The sequence below is a fragment of the Colius striatus genome, chromosome 7 (assembly GCF_028858725.1).
Source record: "Colius striatus isolate bColStr4 chromosome 7, bColStr4.1.hap1, whole genome shotgun sequence".
Lineage (NCBI taxonomy): Eukaryota > Metazoa > Chordata > Aves > Coliiformes > Coliidae > Colius > Colius striatus.
The window spans coordinates 25,948,559-25,968,055 of record NC_084765.1 but is presented as its reverse complement, the minus strand read 5'-3'; the positions used below and the strand labels follow the sequence as shown (position 1 = coordinate 25,968,055).

The following is a 19,497-nucleotide window of genomic DNA, read 5'->3' as shown; positions in this document are numbered from 1 at the left end:
AGCTAATGCTCCCTGTTCTTCCCTCATCTTTGATGGTGATACCACAGCTATCTGCTGGTTATATTTGTATTCAGCTGTTCAAGCACTTAACTTTCAGCACAACTCCTTAACTACAGTAGCTATATCTATACATATTTTTTTCATATGCCATGTGACCATAAAAACAAATCGGATAACAGGCACAAAAAGTATTGGAAATGTCTGCTTTTGCTATTACACCTGTTTCAATAGTAGTACTACTTCATGCTTGTAGTGGTAATTAGTCCCATGTTCAGGCTTTTTTGCTCCTTATATTTGTCCTGTCACCAAAAATCTCATTTCTTTGCACAGTACCAACCACAATGAAGTAATCAGCCAAAATATGGAGCTTGTAGATTGCCAAGAATTCTGCAAAGGTGACATATGTCCTGTGTCCATTTACTGCTTATACAAAATCTGCTGCAGAGCCAGAAACCATAAAGTGTCATGGACTTCATGGAGTATTATGGTTCTCAGCAGGAAGCTGGAAGTGCTTCAGTGCTCTAAGTGCAGTCCCCAAATCCTTGGTTTATACATGATTTTAGATAAATATTACAATACATTCCTAAAAGAATATTAGGTTCAGTTGTGCTGAATTACTGAATGAGTATTCTTTCTCTAATTTTCTGTATACATGAGATAATTTAAAAATGTTTAGACCTAGTCGACTTAGTGTTAAAACACATTTATACTTGTTGCATTAACAGATTAGCAGAAAACCAAATAATCTGCATTGACAGTGTAGAAATTTAGTTAGATTTTTCAAAAACAGTTATCTAATGTTTAAGCACTAATATTGAATATAAAATTCCAACTTTGGTTCACATTGAACTAATCTTCAAGTCTCAAATCTATTTCTTCTCTTCCTCATCAGTAAGCTTTACACATGCTTACAGTCAAGGGCATGCTTAAGTGCCCTGATGAGCTGGGACCTCAGCCAAGTCTGCATTTTTATGTTAATTCAAGATAAGGGAAGAAAACACTCAGGTAACCCAATTTGACCCTGGCAATTTTCAGTACCATTCCATCCTTCCAACAGCTGTCTTACTTTACCTGACAGTTGCTTACGTTGCCTTCATGATGGGAGATGTATGTTGGAAATATTTTCTGCCCAACATGCCTGTTTGGTTTTTTGGGGGTTGTTTTCCTATTACTATAAGCATTTTATACATGCTCTTCTTTTATATGTGATGTTGCAGGATTTGTTACTAGTATATCGATCCTACAGAAAAATTGCTTTCTAGATGCTATAAAGAGATGAAATCATATCCAGCCAACACTGCCTCCCCTCAACCAAATCTTTACAGATTCAAAATAAATAAAATTAGGCATAAAAGTGGGCCAAATTCAATATTATTTAAAATAATTGAAGAGAAAACAAGCTTTCCTGAGTTCAGCCAGAGCTTTTGTATGTTAAAATAGTAGATTAAGGAACTAATATGTTGAAATGATATATTTTAAATAAAAGGCAAAAGTTTTATTGTTGGCAAATTCTGCAGGCTCTTAGGAGGTCTTTGCTTGATGTAGTAATTGAGAATTTGTACCAAGAACTGTAATTTTATTTGTCTTCAGACACATAAAATATTTAAAGAAAATTTATCTAAATGAACTACTAAAGGAGGTTAGTTAAACTAATTTAAACATTATGTGAGTAAGTGGATTTCAGAGTTAAAGCAACCTTGATTCAATTTAGCCTGATTTACTTAGCCTGAAGTGAATGAAGGAAAACAAAATTAAAGCCACTTTAGTTTTGAATGAGTGTGCTGATGCAGGTATCTAATGAAATTTTGCTAACTTGACATTAAATTCATGTCTTTAATTAAACAAGATGTCTATACGATGCAATGTTAATATTTTGTTGCATGATGAAAGAAGTACAGAAGTACAAGACTAAGTTTTAGGCTTGGAAGGACTAATAATGATATTATCAGAAGAGGTACCATAAATATTCATCATTCATTTGCTGAAAAATGTAATGATGCAGAGATATAAGCAAAGAGGAACAGAGATATAGTTAGTGGAGTTCTTGTGGAATTTTCATTTTCTTTATCTTTATTCAGCGAATTAGTGCTGCAGGAACTTGGATTGTTTTCTGTGGTATTTGGCCTTCAAGAGCAGTTTCAGTGACTTCTTCAAGTAGCAGCTTCCCAAGGATTTCATTGAGGGCTTTCATATTTTTAGTGGAGATTGTCATGATTTTTTTTCATTCTTTCCCAATACACTGAGAATTTTAAATTCCACAGAATTCTATTCTGAGTTGTAATGCAGATCCAAACCATTACTGCATTTGTGTGGATGTGATCTAAAGCAAAATGTGTCCTCCTGTGATATATAATTGTTCTGTCAAAGCTTCAAACAACAGTTTTTACTAGTAAAACAAACAGCTCCATTTTATGTAAGCATTGTTAGTCAATATCAGGTCTCTGAGGAATGCAGGACTGGTATAAATACATACATATGTTTATATACTTTCATACTGAATTATAGAAATACCTTTTTCTGGGAGTTATTTCCAGTTGGTGAATGTGAGGTCTGCACAAAAGTACAGATGTAAACAACATTGCTTCAAGAAGAAAGTCACTTTTAATCACTTTTATTTTCTGTTGGAAGACTTTTTCTAAATTAGAATGGGAAAACAAGGAATAGGAATGGTCATTAAAAGACATTTTTGCAAACCACTATTTCAGTAAATTTCATCAGCATAAGCATGCCATATATTTTTCCTTTTGCACATATTAATTTTCCACATTCATTTGATTATAAATAAATCAAGCTAATCCACTATTCAAGAAAATGTCTTTAAATTAGTGGCTCCCTTTAGTGTAATTTTTCTCCTCACACATGAAATTGTTGTACTTCAAAAAAAACATTAGTAGCTTGTCAAGTTGATATAGCTCAAAGCAAATTTCTTCTGTAAAACTGTTGAGGAACAGAAAATATGCACTGTCAAGAAATTTCAGCCAAACTCTGGTATGACTGTTCTTTACTGTTTATCTGATCAAGCTAGATGTAAAGCTTAACAGCTGAATAAAGAAAATTATGAGCATAGTCTCAGTATGATGCAAATAACCTTTAGTCTCTTTTCCCTACCTCCTCTTTTCATCCTTTGAAAAAGGCAACTTGCAAAATACAAGTTAATGTTAGAATCTCACTGAAGTCACTATATAATTAATCCTAAGTGCATGCAAAGGCATTTTGTTAAGGAAGACTAAAATTTAAAAAATATTCAAGGTGTTTTTAATTCCACTATTTTCCTCTCTTTTCAAATTTTTTATACTATTTCTATGTGTTCCTTTTCCATAACTGTCTTCTGTGACTTCCCTCCTTTCAGAGGAAAACACTGTATGACCTATTATGTAGATACCATTGATTAGCCCGTGAACTTTGTATTCAACTCCTGTACTGAAGCTTGTTTCTCCAGCTCTCAGTTTAAGCAATCTGTACCAGCCTAGAAACTGTATTTTTCAATCACTTTCTGAATCCAGGCCTTACACGTGACTAAACAGTATCAAGATGCCTACTTTTCTTGTTTCCTAAGCTTTCTAAACTGTTAAGTTTTATGGTGGACTTTTACTGAGGCAAAGTACATCTTTGTGCCCATTGTTCATCAGTGTTTTTGACTGAGATAATGTCTGGGTAGTGTGTACTTTTACAAACATCTCAAAAAATTGTGGAAACGCAAATCTGTATTAAAACAGAAGTTTAGCTCATGCACTGCAAGTCATATGTATAAATAGAAAGCTATGATAAAGGCGTCTATCTGCGTTCCTGAAGCTGGCAAATAATTCCAATGTGTTTATCAGGACAGCACAGCAAAGATTCCCCAAGGATTTTCTTCTAGAAATCCAGTCAAACCATTATGTAATGTTTTAAACACTAGGTCTTTGGTTAATGTGTTTTTTGGGGAAAATAATTGTAGGGAAAAACATTGTCTATTTCTTCACTTGTTTCACACTAGAAAAAAAGTATTAAAAAGATTTTTCAAGCCTCAATATTCTTTATTCAATTTCTCCTCTCTCTACTCTGCTTTGAAAGGCAGTAACTGTAAATGTCTCCTGTTAGTTCCAGGACCTTGTGAACCTGAAGACCTCATTGATGGAATCATCTTTGCAGCCAATTACCTGGGCTCTACACAGCTACTGTCTGAGCGCAACCCTTCCAAAAACATAAGAATGATGCAGGCCCAAGAGGCAGTGAGCCGTGTTAAGGTAGGTGATTTTTATAGTTGTACAATGCTCTCTGATCTTTTGGCAGCTGATCTCTGAACAGTACAGGATCTGCAGCTTCAAACCAATTCTGAAGTGCACTTATGTGAGTATAGGTCTAGTACTTTAAATGCCATTGTTTGCAGTACTAAAGTACATACAGCATCTCTGAGAGACAAAATAGAAATTATCCCAGAGACTGTTCAAAATGTTTTGGAAGCTGTATGAAGAATTCTAGTATTAAAGACAAATTGCAGATTGTAATTAGGAAATATTCCAATGCACAGGATATTTGACTGCTTCTTTCCTCTTATGTCATTAATTCCTTTAACTTGCTATAATTTGTGAAGATTACTCTCAATATATTGACTTATTACTTTTTTATGACAAGAAGATTAATTAATGTTGTGTTTGGATTTAGTGTTATTTATAGTGAACAACTTCTGTGTAAATAATGTAACATAGACTGCTTCATGCAACTGTGTAAAAAAAATTTTATTAATAGCAGTTTTTGATTAATAATCCAAGTAGGAGATTTCAAAATACCTCACCTGAATAAGCACTTGCTTAGAAAGAGGTAGATTTAAAGGCTAATAGAAAAAATACAAGCTTAATCAATAAAGTATTTAATTGGTAAAAATTGCATGTTTTTGAAGGAAACCAGTTTGAGAAAATAATTTACTTAGTGTGAGACTAACATGATTGATGATTTGGCATTTAGAAACAAATGTCAGGCAAGAAAGATCCAGTTCTTTAAACTTTCCAAACCTTTGAATTACTGTTTAGCATATTGGGGTGTCTCAAGCAGTAATTGATTGCAATTAACTCCCTAAAAACTGTTTCATATATTAATAGCAATCCTAATCAGACAGGCATACTTGACTAGATAGTCATGGAATAGAGCTTGAGTTATATTTGGTTCAGCAATTACATGTAGACGTATGATTAGAAAACCTTGAGTTTGAAGTATTGCATGCACTGTCATTTCAGGCTGTTGTATATTTAGGATAAATGGTATGAGCAGCTATTAACATGACAACATTCTGGCACCAATTTTTTGGTAATCAATCAACAACATGCATAATGCCATTAAATCCAATCATTTTGGATTTGGAACTGCATAAGATATAAACAGATAATTCTCCCTTGCACATCCTTCTCCTGCTGCCCCGAGATTTTCAATTTTCAACACTTTGGATTCATAGTCAAAAGGTTCCCCTGACTCCCCACACTGTCTTTTCTCTTTCTTTCTGTGTACATCTGTCTGCATTCTTTTTTTATGCTACTCCTCAGAGGATGCAAAAGGCGGCTAAAATCAAGAAAAAAGCGGTGTGTAAACTGTTTTTCTTGAATGCTAATGTTTACTTACATTTTTGTTGTACTTGTTCTCCATGGAGTGTTGTGTCTTTCATTATGAGTCCTCATAAAGTTGTTTTCTTGGTTTCTTTGTTAATTAGTAGAACACTGGATGGAATAAAAATGAACTCATTTTCTTCATTGTTCATTTGCTGGAGTGCCTGTCTGCTGCCCTTCTTCTGTTGAATATCTGTGATGTGTGTAATCCAGATATACAGATGTTATCAGGGAGATTTTTTGTAATGTGATATTTATTTTTATTTTACTAGCTGAAGCAGTAAGATGTATTTCCCATGCCTGTGATTTACTGTATATTTATTAAATTATTGGAAATATTTAAAAACAAATGTAATAAATTTACCAGGTACAATTCATACAGTAGACATTTCACTCAAAAACTGTACTCCAGTTAACTAAATACAGTTGACAAAATACCACTAAAATGAATCTTGCTCTTTGTGATGGTCTTGAATGAAAGCAATGCCATTTATGTCTGCCAAAGTATCTGCTTGTATTGTACTTTGCTGGACGAGTAATTCAAATAAAATTAATCTGAATTAATTATAGGTGTAGCTAAGCCTATATAACTACAGAAAAGAGCAGCAAATACTGGTTCATCAAAGAACCAGTCTCTGACCTGGAGACTGATGCTTGCCTTTAGCACAGGGTGATACAGTCTGTGGCCATCTTATTCTGAGGCTGCTAACATGGGTACTGCTAAGCACCAGTTGCAATAGTGCACTGTGAACAAGTAGCCTGGAGGAATAAGTAGGTTCCTGTGCTTGGATGATGCTTCAGTGAGAGGCAGCAGCTCTTTCTCTCCTGTTTTCTCACATGGGCTGAGACAAAACTCACTTAGGAAGTTCTGGGGCGTTACACTGGAGATGCTTCCCTAGGGAGCAGTGCTCAGAATTTGAGGTCTAAAAGTCAGCTGAGGGCTTTCTGTGATAGAAGAAAAATGTTAGTTCATCACTCAGTTCTTCACTTTCTAGAAAAAAACTAAACTGAAAATCTAAAAAAATCCTAAACCCCATTGCAGTAGTGAGTGCCAGCTTGCACTTTCTTTGCTGAGCTCACTGAAGATGGAAAAGGCTAAGCAGCTATGGGGAGTAAGTCGCATTCTCAGTTCTCTTACCTTCTCAGTACTAATGCCTCAAGTACTCGAATGCATTGATGGGACAGAGAGGAAGAAACAGCCATGCTCTTACTAACATTCTGCTCTAAGTAGAGAATTTTAGTACTTGGGCTGTCAGTCCCATGGGCTCTGAAAATTCACTCTTACCCACAAAATCAGAGTATGCTTCACTGTTTCTCTGCATTCTCAGCATGTATTTAGAAATACCTTTGAATAGGTGTCTTTTAAGTGGGTTAACAGTATGATTGCCTCACATCATGTTATGCTTGAAGTGGTTAGTGAACCTGTCATTCTAAAGAGGAAATTAAGATTCCCTTTGTAACAAAGCATCTGTCTTTTAGACTTCAGAGGGAGATTCCCAGGCCTTGACTGAAGTGGATCTGTTCATCTCCACACAGAGAATCAAGGTTTTAAATGCAGACACACAGGTAAGTTATGATTAAAGCTCCTCAAGAATAATGTAGAGTCAGACTGCACTTTTAGACTATTAGTGGGAAACTTTACTAAATCTTGGTAAATGGACTGTTTGGAGAATATGCAGAAAGCAGAGTTAGATTTGCTATTGCCATTTGCCAGCACAGTAATACTGACACCAGCTTTACTTATTTGATGTGTTGGAAAATGTCTGCGTGTTCCTGAGATCTATAATTCAGTTTAGGAAAAGTTCCAAATATCTTTCAGAATGCATGTTTGCTGTTGCTCTGAAACAGTTTCAGTACTCAAATTTGCAGTCTTAACAGAGAGGTCATTTGTTGCTTTGACTAAACTATTAATAACTTGCTATTTTAAACATTTAACCTTCAGTTTTTCCATAAATCACATCTGAGCTTCCACCCTCTTTGCCTAAGATAAATCACTAATTATTCACATTAAAGAAGTATCTGGACACTACCACAGCAGTGATCTGCTGCATCTTCTAGGAATATGTGTATATATTCAATAACAGGTGATCTTCATGAGAAGGAATTTACAATTAAATACATATCATTTATATATGGATCCCAATATTTAGTATAATAATCTCACAAGATCTTTTAGACTGATCATATTTACAAAAAGTCTTTATATTTTTATTCTTATGAAAGGCTTTGAAAAGGGAAATTTTAGTGACATTTTCTGCTTTAGTTTTCACTAAAAAACCATCCACTGTATGCAGCTAACAGCAGTTGAAAAATGATTAGGCCTCAAGTTACATTAAAGAACAAACCACTTAAAAAGTGCTTAGAAAGCTAGATGTAGCCAAACTAGAGAATTCATCTTGTAGAATTTGGAAAAATGGTTGGAATGACCTTATGCTATCCTTTCAATGATATTCTTCCAGACTTTACAAAGGTAATAACCTGTTTTTTTCAGTAGCAGAACAAACCAAGGATTATAGGTATGTTTAACTGTCAGAATGGTATTAAAACAAACAAACCCTTTGTAAGCAGCTTTGAGTGGAGATGAGCGAGAGCCAGCACAGATTTATCAAAAGTAAATCACGCCAAATCATTTGTTTTCTTTTGTCATGGGGAATATATTTGTCCATGGAACAGAAGCAGCACGTCACCTATTGACTTGAATAAAGATTTTATCTCATATATTTTTTTCTAGATTATATGATCTAGATACAAGAGATATAAGTAGGCAAAAAAATTTCTGAGTGTACTTATTTCTGATGTATTGCTATATCAATAAGAACATAAAGAGATAAAGAGCAGAAGGACACTCAGGTTTCTTTGACGCAGTACAGTTCAATATTTTCATAAACAAATTGAAAGCTGGAAAGAAACAATGGTTATTGAACTTATATCTTGGTGTGTAAGATCTGAGTTAGAAAAATCATGCTAACTGAAGAAATGAGCTGAAAGTATAGGAGATTATTTCAATAAAGATAAACATCATAAACATTTATGATTTAGTTTTGATTTCAAATAGTATATGATTTGTTTTTCTAACAATGCAAACCATGAGGCACCTACTTCTTCCTGAAGTTTAAGAGAACGTTACTATCTTTTTCCTGTGAGAGTAACAGTAATATCACCAGGAAATGGATTATTTTTCTTTTAACATAAGCAGATGTCCTTAACATGTCAAACGCCCAAGAGAGGAAGCCAGATGAGAAGAATATTCCATCTAACATGTGCAGAAATATTTACAATCTGCCATCCATAAATGGTCCTGATGGTGCCTTTCATCTGTGATAACCAATACCACTATTTGTTATGGCTCAGCCTTTTTTTGGTCTCATGGTAACTCATAGAATCATAGAATGGTAGGGTTGGAAGGGACCTCCAGAGATCATCTAGTCCACCCCCCCTGCAGAAGCAGGTTCACCTAGATCAGGTCACATAGGAACATGTCCAGGCAGGTCTTGAAGACCTCCAAGCAAGGAGCCTCCACACCCTACCTGGGCAGCCTGTGCCACTGCTCCATCACCCTCACAGTGTTTTCTTATCTTTAAGTGGAACTTTTTGTGCTCCAGCTTCACCCCATTACCTCTTGTCCTGTTGCTAGATACTATAGAAAAAAGGGATGTCCCAACCTCCTGACACCCACCCTTTAGATATTTGTAAATGTTAATAAGATCTCCTCTCAGTCTCCTCTTCTCCAAACTAAACAGCCCCAGTTCCTGCAGCCTTTCCTCATATGAAATATGTTCCAGTCTCCTGATCATCTTGGTGGCCCTGCGCTGGACTCTCTCCAGAAGTTCCCTGTCCCTCTTGAGAACCAATCCCTGAGGAACTCCACTGGCCACGGGCCTCCAACTTGATTCTGAGCCATTGATCACCACCCTCTGGGCTCTGTCATTCAGCCAGCTCTCGATCTACCTCACTGTCCACTCATCCAAGCCACGCTGCCTGAGCTTTCTGATGAGGATGTTATGGGAGACAGTGTCAAAAGCCTTGCTGAAGTCAAGGTAGATGACATCCGCTGCCCTCCCCTCATCCAGACAGCTGGTTATGCACTCATAGAAGGATATCATGTCAGTCAAACAGGATTTCCCCTTAGTGAAGCCACGTTGACTCCCCCTGTTAAATGTGCATCATCCAGAGAATATATTATCAAAGCTTATGACTACTTTTTAGATTAGCAGAAAAATAAAATGCTAGTAATTATCAGTGTAAAGATGAATACAGACAATTATTGATAAATCAACAGCTACAATTTGTAGTTGGAATGTGTGCAGTAAATAGGTAAGTTCTCTTTGTTGATTAAGGACTAATCTTAGTGGAAGTCACTTATTCCCTTCTTTAAATTTTTCAGCAATTCAGCTGAAGACTAATCCTTTTAAAATAAAAAATGAAAGTACTTAGAGGTAGACCATAAACATTTTATCAAAACAACTATTAGCTTATTCTTCTGATTCCCCTGAGAAGTCTAGTGATATAAAATACAACACACCATGAGGAATGGTGGCTAGTATGCGCTGTTCAACTACATGAAAATAGGAATATTGGAAATTATTATTATGACAAGCTCTCTTTCATTTGGCCTGGGATTTTTACTTTCTCTTTTTTAAAGCAGCTCTTTCAGAGAGCTGCAATAGACTTATTCCCATGACTTTTTATTATTGCTATCAGCATGCTTATGCATTTTTGGCTTGGCAATATTTTTCAGTGCTAGTGAAATTTCCTGACTGGTGTAATTACCATAGGTCTGTTTCAGCTGGTGTGGCAGCTGGCAGAGACAATCTGTTCTTTCATAGCTTTATCAATTATATAAAACCTACTTCTGCAGTGTGCCATCCATGTTTTAATCCATCTGTAGTGTTGTATAGCTCACATGAGGTAGCTGATTTTAAATGTAAAATTATTAGTTAAAAAAAAAAAGTAGCAGCAGTAAGGTGTAGTGCCACATTGGAAGAGCCAGCTCTGGTGGTACTGTTGCCCTCAGCAACGCTAGGAAATGGCAGTATACATTCAGTTCAAGTTTACTACCTGTTTAGTGTATGTGGTAGAAGCAACTTTAGGTTTGGCCACATGCCTGCTTCATGTGAGAGCAATCCTTTCTTGTGCCACAGCTTTACAGGATTGCAGTCAGGGCACAAAACCATCACAAATATCATACCAGCCTTTCCCATCTTCTTGCTCATTCAGTGAAGAGAAGCTGGGAGTGAAGCAACTGGAAAGACTAGCAGAGAAAAAGAAAGATACAGAGGTCACAAATGTGTATGTGCAGAGCCTCTGGTGGGTCCTTGGTTCCATAAATTTGTCTGACTTGTTAGGCTGTCTCATTCACACTCCCATTGGGTTCCATCGTTCCAAAGCTTGGAAAAATGCTTAGATTTTCTCCCTGTAGGTGGTTTTTTTTGGATTTCAAGAGGTACAACAAACAGGATTCTAAAAGAGTTCCCTAGAAAGTTCTGAGAAAGGGGATCTGGACAGCAGACAGAACAGAGGTTTTGGAAGAGGCCCAAAGAGAGGCTCAGTTTCTAAGGACAAATACAAAGATAACAAGGATGAAGGGGATGAAGGAAAGAGTAGAGAAGCAGATGGGTAGAGGTGGAGGGATTCATAGGAAAGTAACAAACGAGGAGAGAGGGTGAAAATGAGATAGTGGTAATGGAAATAGAGTGGATTGGAAAAAGTGAAATTATGAGTAAGTCAAAAGTAAAGACATGTTTAGCGTCACTATATATTATTTGTCTTATCCCTAATCGCAATCACATTAGACAGAAAAAAGGTGAGAGGGAGTAGGGGAATAACTGCTTTCACCTCTACAGGGGGAAAATAAAAAACCCCACCATTGAGTAACTTCTGTGTGATGATAAGGGTAAAAAAACCTTTCTTGGCAGGTGAGATTAAATGCATTCATTTTCCAAGCCCATTCATTCTTGTGCACACTGCATGTTTGATTACATCCTTACAAAATACTTAGTGCAGACTGCTGAAAAGTAATTATCTCTGCAGAGCTCCCAAGATCCTGCTCAGAGATGTCCATTCTAAAACATTTTTCTGTACTAAAAGAAGTGCCATAAATCCTTCTGAGCCTCTGCAACCCTTAGAGACACCCTGTAAACCATTATCATTTTTCATAGTTGAGGGATAACCGTAGAACATTTTATTTCAAGTTTGAAAATAACTGTTACAATAATTTTATGGGTAGTGGTTCTCTTCAGTAAGACAGATGTTTCTAAGAAACAATGACTTCTTTTATTTTTCTCTCTCTGTCAAGTTAAATTGTGCTGAAATTCTTACAACGAATACTCTTGTTAACTTGAGGAACAATCTTTCACTCTTAGGCCTTCCAAGCAGGTGCCAAAAGCACTAGAGAAACCCTCAGTTTTGGACAAGAAACAAAGAAACTAGAACGCAATTTACTGACTTAAAACTAATAGATATCATGAGGTGAAAGAAATTGATTCAATAATAAGTATTTTAAATTCCAATTCAGACAGAATTTGGTGGATGTTTTTAGCTGTTGGGGGCGGGGTGCAGGGAAGGGGACATCCTTAGCTCATTTGATCAATAAAACTGTTATTCTTGTTGTTTCCAGTGAGCAAGAAATAAAAGTCTGGAAAACCCTCCAAACTGACCAGTGATTCCAGTAAGAAGGAATTTTCAGATGGGCCCTTTCTGTTTCTTAACAAAAAGAACATTTCATCTCTGTAATGGCAAAATATGTAAAGAAACGATAGAACACAAAGCTAACAAGGCATGGTTTGTTTCAATAGAAAGCTTTATCTTAATTAAAATAAGTACTTAGCCTAAGGTTTAAAGTAAGCAGCATTCAGTTTAAGAAACCTATAAAGCTCAGGTTTGAGATGTCCCATGTCTTTTTTCCCCTAAAACAAGAGTGTTCAATCAGTGGCAACAGATTAGATTCAGTATAGCACACCAGCCATGGCTGAGGTGAATTAATTACCCTGGCAGCCTGTTATTGAAATTACCTCTCACAAGCCTCCTGCAGTCTCCTCTTTGTCACACAAATGCACACATCGCGTGTGTGATGGATCTAACAGGATGCAGATGTTTTATTTTGCTTGAAACTGAGAAGGAGCAAAGGCTGACTGTTTGCTCCAAGTACAGCAGAGGAGCACCTCAAGTCAGATGGGGATATGGGGGCAGTTGGGGAGTGAAGAGGGGCACAGTCACACAGTGAAGAACAACATACAGTCCTAGACTGTTTCCTCAGGAAATCACTGCCTTAAAATACTGGTTTATGGCTTCTGGGGGTCCTTACAGCTAGGAGGCTTTTTATCATATTTTTCATAACTGTCAAAACATCTGCCAGAGAAGCATCACTAACATAAGTTGTATTACCTTTTTTTCCTAGGAGTTTATCTTCATAATTTTACACAGACTTCAGTAATAGTGATTTTTTCAAGGCACTTATGAGCACTCCTAAAACTCTCATTTTAAACCTAAAAAGTTCTTACCAATATGGAATGTTTTCCATAGCAACGCACCTCTCTGGGAACTTAGAGAAGTTGCGCCTTTTTGGGGGTTTTTATTATCAATAAATCCGAAAGGAGGAGTCAAGTTGCTTATACAGTGGCTTGAATAAAACCTGTATGAAGATACAAATAGTTGAAACGTTAGTCTAAATGAGTATATTATTCTGTTCTTCTTTGCAGTCTTTGCCATGTATTAAAGTAACATTATTTTACATATAGAAACCTTTTAATGAAAATGAGACTGCTAGCTGTTGAGCCACATTAATTTCATAGATTCATAGAATGATAGGGGTTGGAAGGGACCTTTAGAGATCATCTAGTTCAATCCCCCTGCAGAAGCAGGTCATAATTAATGCTGAGTTTAGAAATAATAAAACCTATTACAAGTTCATACTTAGTGGTGCACAGAAGCTGTTTTCTCCTTGAAGGTTCTTCCTTCTGAGACCTTGTTGCTCTTATATATATGAAACAATTAATAGAAGCACAAACTGGAGACGGAAGGAAAACATAAAATAGTAATATCCAAAATAAAACAACTTTAGTGACAACATATCTGTCTCTGACTACAAATATATACTCAGCCTTTATCTGTCCAAGCCAAATCAATACTTCAATAAAAGCACTGAATAATTATGTATTTCTATGAGAAAAACATTTGGAAGTAGTAGGTTTGGATTTCCCTGCTATGAGCAGAAAGTAAAATAAGAGTTTAAAAGACTGAAGTAATAAGAAGGATGCAGAACTCAGAGATTTGAGATGGAGGCAGGAATTTTATATTTCGTACTCTTCGTGTATTCTTACATAGGACATGTTCACTGGGATGAAGCTTGGACATGTTTCCACTTAAAATCTTTCTCACATGCACTCTCTACTGAGATGGGTTCTCCCAGCACAACCAAACTGGCAGCCTAGTAACGCTGAGTGGAACAGGATTTTGACTGTGAGCCCAGATGCTAGGCCGGTTCCCTCCAAACTCATCTGAGATTTGTAGGTAACAGGAAAGAAGTGTGAAAAATTCTGTCTACAGAAAAAGTGAAATACTGCCTTCATAGCTCTTCACAAAAAAAGTATTGCTTTGTTGTATGTGAGAAAATGTTACCTAAGATAGTATTGCTATTGTAGGACACGATTACAAAAAATTGGAAAACTACAACATTTTCTCAGCTATATGTGACTCCCTAGAACTTGTTCTGCTGTTGTGAAATGCTTCTGCTTCATTCAGACAAACCAATACAAAAGGGAGACATACATTTCCAGCAGCATGAAAATTATAAAACATTAATGTAGATCATCATTACTGCTGTACAGTAGCAGCCATGGTGTATTTGCTTAGGCCACACTTCCACTGAAGCCAGTTTCTTGAAGTGCCACAGTGCCTTCAGCTGGGAGTTTGGGCCCATTGACTGCGTAGCGTAGAAAGTGCTTCTGTAGAGTCTGTCATTCTCAAGCCATAGACCACCAAGGAGAGGGAAGATGCAGCAGTTGTAGAATAACAGTGGGCATGAAGCACGACTTTATTTCTCCTTGCTTTATTTAGGAAACAATGATGGATCATGCGCTGCGCACAATCTCATACATTGCTGATATTGGTAACATTGTGGTTTTAATGGCACGTCGCCGCATGCCAAGGTCAGCTTCTCAAGACTGTATTGAAACAACACCTGGTGCCCAGGAAGGAAAGAAGCAGTACAAAATGATATGCCATGTCTTTGAATCAGAGGATGTAAGTAAATGAAATTAAATTTATTTTTTAAATGTATGTCATTGAGAAACTCTCTGAAGTTAAATCTAATTTCTTGAATGAATTTTTGTTGTTAATCTTTTCCTGTTGAAGCTACGGGTAATCCATGGAGACATTAGCTAGTTGTTTGTCCATATTCATCTCTTCTGTCTCCAAAAATTCATGTCGCACATTCATGTATCATCTTCAGTCCTAAAATATCCACTCTTTTGTCTCATGTGTTACAGAACCATCTCTGTTCTTTCAACAGTGCTTCCCCAAATGCATTAGTACGTAATTATTTTGAGTTGTCTGGAAGTTGATGGCCATTCGTGGCCAAAATTAATTTATGGGATATCAAATTGATCATTCATCCTGGATTGGAACCTTTAGTCCATCAGGTTGGCACATAATCACACACATAATCCTCCAGATGCTGGGCAATGAGGTGAAACTGTTCTGGACCTTGTTCAAACTGAAGCCAAGCTGCTGAGAACTTCTACCAACTTGGTGGGCCTGGCATAAGGTTGCTTTCAACACAGTCCTTATGCCCTTGTGGTTTACTTACTTGTAGTTGGTACACATACTCTAAAACATGCAACTTAAACTTACGTTTAAGAACATGTTCAGCTGTTTATTTTTCAGTTCTCTTTTTTTCTTCCCTAGCAAAGATGATGAAGTAGAGTTTTTATATAAATACAACAGAGCTAAGAAAATTCTCTATATTTATAGATTTTTTTTCTTCATGGCCAGAACAGTTTGGCAATTCTTAAGTAAAAGGCTAGGAAGAACTTACTATTCTCTCCGAACACTCATATAACTCAAAGGATAATTTCAGTCATTTAATGCCATATGATACTCTGAGATCCCATACCATATTGGCCCCAAAACTACTTTTTGTTAAATTTCCATTCAAAAAAGCAGTGACCACTTCAGAATTTAGGTTCTGCCTTTTGCTTGCATCAGAAATAGAATCACTGAATCACAGAATGGTGTGGGTTGGAAAGGCCTTTGAAGACCATCTAGTTGCAGCCTTCCACTGGACCAGGTTACTCAAAGCCCTGTCCAACCTGGCCTTGAACACTTCTAGGGATGGAGCATCCAGAATCCCTGTGGGCAGCCTACGCCAGTGCCTCAGCACTCTCACAGGGAAAAACTTCTTAATATGCAGCCTGTATCTACCTTCTTTCAGTTTAAAGTCATAACCCCTTGTCCTACAAAAAGATGAAAGAACTTGGAGCCATTCTCAAAATAGGGTTGTAGCAGCAGTGGTTGAAAAAGAGTTTTGTACATCTCTGTTGCATCCTGTTTCAGCCCTGTGAAAAGCACTGGCATGCCATGCCCTTCCCTCTAGTGGCAAAGGAAGATACCCTTTACTGCTATTGTACATCCAAGTTTGGTTTTGTAGCAAAATAGATATTTATGTCTGAAGTGGCAGACCAGAAGACTTCAACCTAAAGCATTTATGGAAAAAAATACCAAGCCAGTAAAACAGAAAAAGCAAAATTTGTGTCTGTTTCTAACTTGACAGTTGAGATCTAGGTATTAGGAAGAGGCACTACTAAACATCTCTGACCATCATTATATAGCAACAGCTTTAAATATAATTTCTGTCATACCAATTAAAAAAGAGTTCAGTTCTTTGGTTTAGACAGTTATAACTCACAGATTGCATATATTTTGAGCTAAGAAATAATTTACATTATTTTAAAGCCTGTGAAAGAGAAATGGCATTGTCTAAAGTTTAGAGTGCTAGATTGGCATGCTTCTCTGACCTAATGATCTCAGCTCTGCCATGGCTTTGCTGAGATGACCTTTTCAAGCAACTTACTTACATTATCTCTAAATTGTATGTAATACCAAAGACTTTCATAAGCATTCCTAGAACTTGAAGATATAGGTGAAACTAAGATGTGAGAATTGGCTGTAACTAGCAGTAATAGAATTATGACATCTAGACATGTTGGTCTTGAGAATGCAGAATGGAGGCAAAAGCAAAGGACTAACTACAGAGAAAGCACTGGCACAAGAGATTGAAAAAAAGTCTTTACGGATAAACTTTAATAATGGAACTACATAAAAAGGTTCTTGATGACTCTGTACTACCGTACTGCTACAAAGCTCTTGAGATATTGATAAGATTTGAAAAGATGTTTTAAAATATGAAGGAATGATTTGTGAGTGGCTAAGCTAATTATGTCCTTCATTTTCCAAAATCATATTCCAATCAAGCAGATGGGTGCTGTTGCATACTGCAGCACAAATGAAATAAGAAAACCACCTTTTTGTATCAAAGAAAACACTGTGCATCTGATTGGTAGATCTCAAGAAGTTTTACATTTAGAGTGTTGCCCAGAAATCCTTCTGCATTCAAAAGGCATTTAGCATGCACTCACTGTCTAAGAAAGTGTGTTGCATTTACAGAAGTTTTATATGTTAGATTAGTTATATTTTTAGGGAGCTACACTGTAATGTGCAATTAACTCCTCAGATGATTGGCAGTTACTCATATCCCCTGATAAAGAGAATACAGTACCCGAAAACCACAAATAGACAAAACTTAACGTGACATTCTCCTGTAATCTGCATTAACTCAGAACTGGAAAATCAAAAAAAGAAAAAATAAGCTCAAGTATCTCTGTGTTCCTGTGCCACCTAGTGGAACAACAAAGTAAATTTTATGTCAGTTTAATAATTTTTTAGTTTACTTTCGTGATGTGCTCAATGTGCAAAGCTGTTAGTATCGTCATCATCAGCTCCTGGAGATTTCTTTCTAATGTGTATAAATTTCTGAGACATCCAAATACCAGTTAGTGTAACATTTCATTAACTGTACTCACCATACAGCCCACTGTCATGGGAAGTCAGCTTTTATTGCATGCTGTAGTAATATGCATGCACAGATAAGTGCTTCTAAAATTAATAAAGACGGGGAATTTTGAAGAGCTGCTCTTAACATTAACAAGCTGTAATCATGGCTCTGGCTGCATTCTTGAAAGCATTCCTGACATTGCTAGTCATTATTAATGGGAATAGCTATTGTAGATGTGCAGCTATTACTTGTTTGCTGGGAACATAAGACAGGTATCATGGCAGTAACAGGAGAGCAGATGGCTTTGTTGAAGCAGCAGTCCTATAGAACCAAGGTGGAGAAGCAGCAGGTGACACGGCAACCAAAATTATCTGTGCATGAACGCCTGTGAAGGCATGCGCGAGCAGAGCAACCCTTCTCTCAGCACTCCTGCCAATAGACTGGGATCAGAAGCAGAGCTCGTGACAGTCTTGTCTGTAAGCTCTGTTCCATATTGGTACAAAGCCAGTACTCTCCAGTGTTTGTTGGAAGGGGCACAGGAATAGCATATGGCTGCTCACTGCTGCAACGTACTGATGAGAGGAGATCAGCAGGGCTTCTAAATGGAGTTTGCAATTTGATTTTGGATGTAATGGATTCTTTCTGTACAGCTGACCTTAGAGTGACTTTATATCCATACTAACATAGCAACTTTGCAGGATCTTTTATTTTGACTGTCTTAAAATCCAGTCTCTGTCTTGTTTTGTATGGTTTCAGTGGTAAACTGTTTATCAGCCCTTTCTCTGAGCTGTGTTTTGTTCTGCATTCTAGGCACAGCTGATAGCTCAGTCAATTGGTCAGGCTTTCAGTGTGGCTTACCAAGAGTTTTTAAGAGCCAATGGAATTAATCCAGAGGATCTCAGTCAGAAAGAATACAGTGACATCATCAATACCCAAGAGATGTACAATGACGATCTCATACACTTTTCCAATTCAGAAAACTGCAAAGAGGTAAACTAGGTTTGGAATTTCATTTCAGATTGATCCATTATTCCAGAGGAATGTACTCCTCACGGAAATATATTTTTGTTGTTTTAAGGATGACCTTATGTCTCAAGATGTGTTGCTTCATCAGTACTGTGCTACTAAAATCAGCTTTAAAAGTTTTTAGAATTTCTTGGTTTATTTTCAGGGTCTTTCTGCTTCCATTGATTGAAACAGTAATAAAGTATATTTACATCTGACACAGATAAGCTCTGTGCTATTCACAGTACATACTGCAAGGTGGTTTTATGTTTTACCAGTGTAGTGATACAGAAAGAGAGATGACAATCCATTTTAATGCATGTTGTAAGTGATTTGTTAACTTAATAGATACAAAGACCATAAGTCCAGGCTGCTGTGGCACTGAGCAGGCCAATTTCTCTTCCCCTATTAGAACACCAGCAAAACTGCCACATGGAGTGGAGTTTTACACTTATAATGCATGAAAAGGCAAGAATTTCCCTCGAGTGTCTCAAATTAAGTATAACTATTTGCATGTGATTTTGGATGTAATGGGCTCTTTCCATATGACAGCCATGTATTTTACATTTTACATTTCATCCAACAGCCACTGTAATACTGAGCATTCCAAACCAGAATGTGGCAAGTGCAGTTGCATCCAGATTCTGCTTTCTCTTGCTGAAGTGTGACAGGGATCTGGCCTTTGTTCCAAAGATCAGAGTCTCCATGCTAAAGTGGGAGTCCTAAAACAATCTTATTTTGATATGAAGTGCAAATTGCTTAATCCTTCAGTCAGAGCCTTCCTACTTCTACTCATTTCTTCTTGCATTACAGATTCTTTTGTACAGCATGTATGTTCTTGGGAAGAGAGCATTTTCCACCTATACC

At 36.8% G+C, this 19,497-nt stretch overlaps 1 protein-coding gene across 2 annotated transcripts in view; it reads left to right on the top strand.

Annotated features, from left to right (window-relative positions):
• APBA2 (amyloid beta precursor protein binding family A member 2) overlaps positions 1-19,497 on the top strand; it is a 104,183-nt gene that overhangs the window by 73,577 nt on the left and 11,109 nt on the right. The window contains exons 5-9 of one of the 2 annotated variants that reach the window (XM_062000041.1): positions 4,081-4,226; positions 5,517-5,552; positions 7,056-7,142; positions 14,631-14,816; positions 18,436-18,615. In XM_062000041.1, coding sequence (XP_061856025.1) covers positions 4,081-4,226; positions 5,517-5,552; positions 7,056-7,142; positions 14,631-14,816; positions 18,436-18,615 — 635 coding nt within the window. The remainder of the gene's footprint in view (positions 1-4,080; positions 4,227-5,516; positions 5,553-7,055; positions 7,143-14,630; positions 14,817-18,435; positions 18,616-19,497) is intronic. The other variant, XM_062000040.1, reaches the window with a different exon arrangement.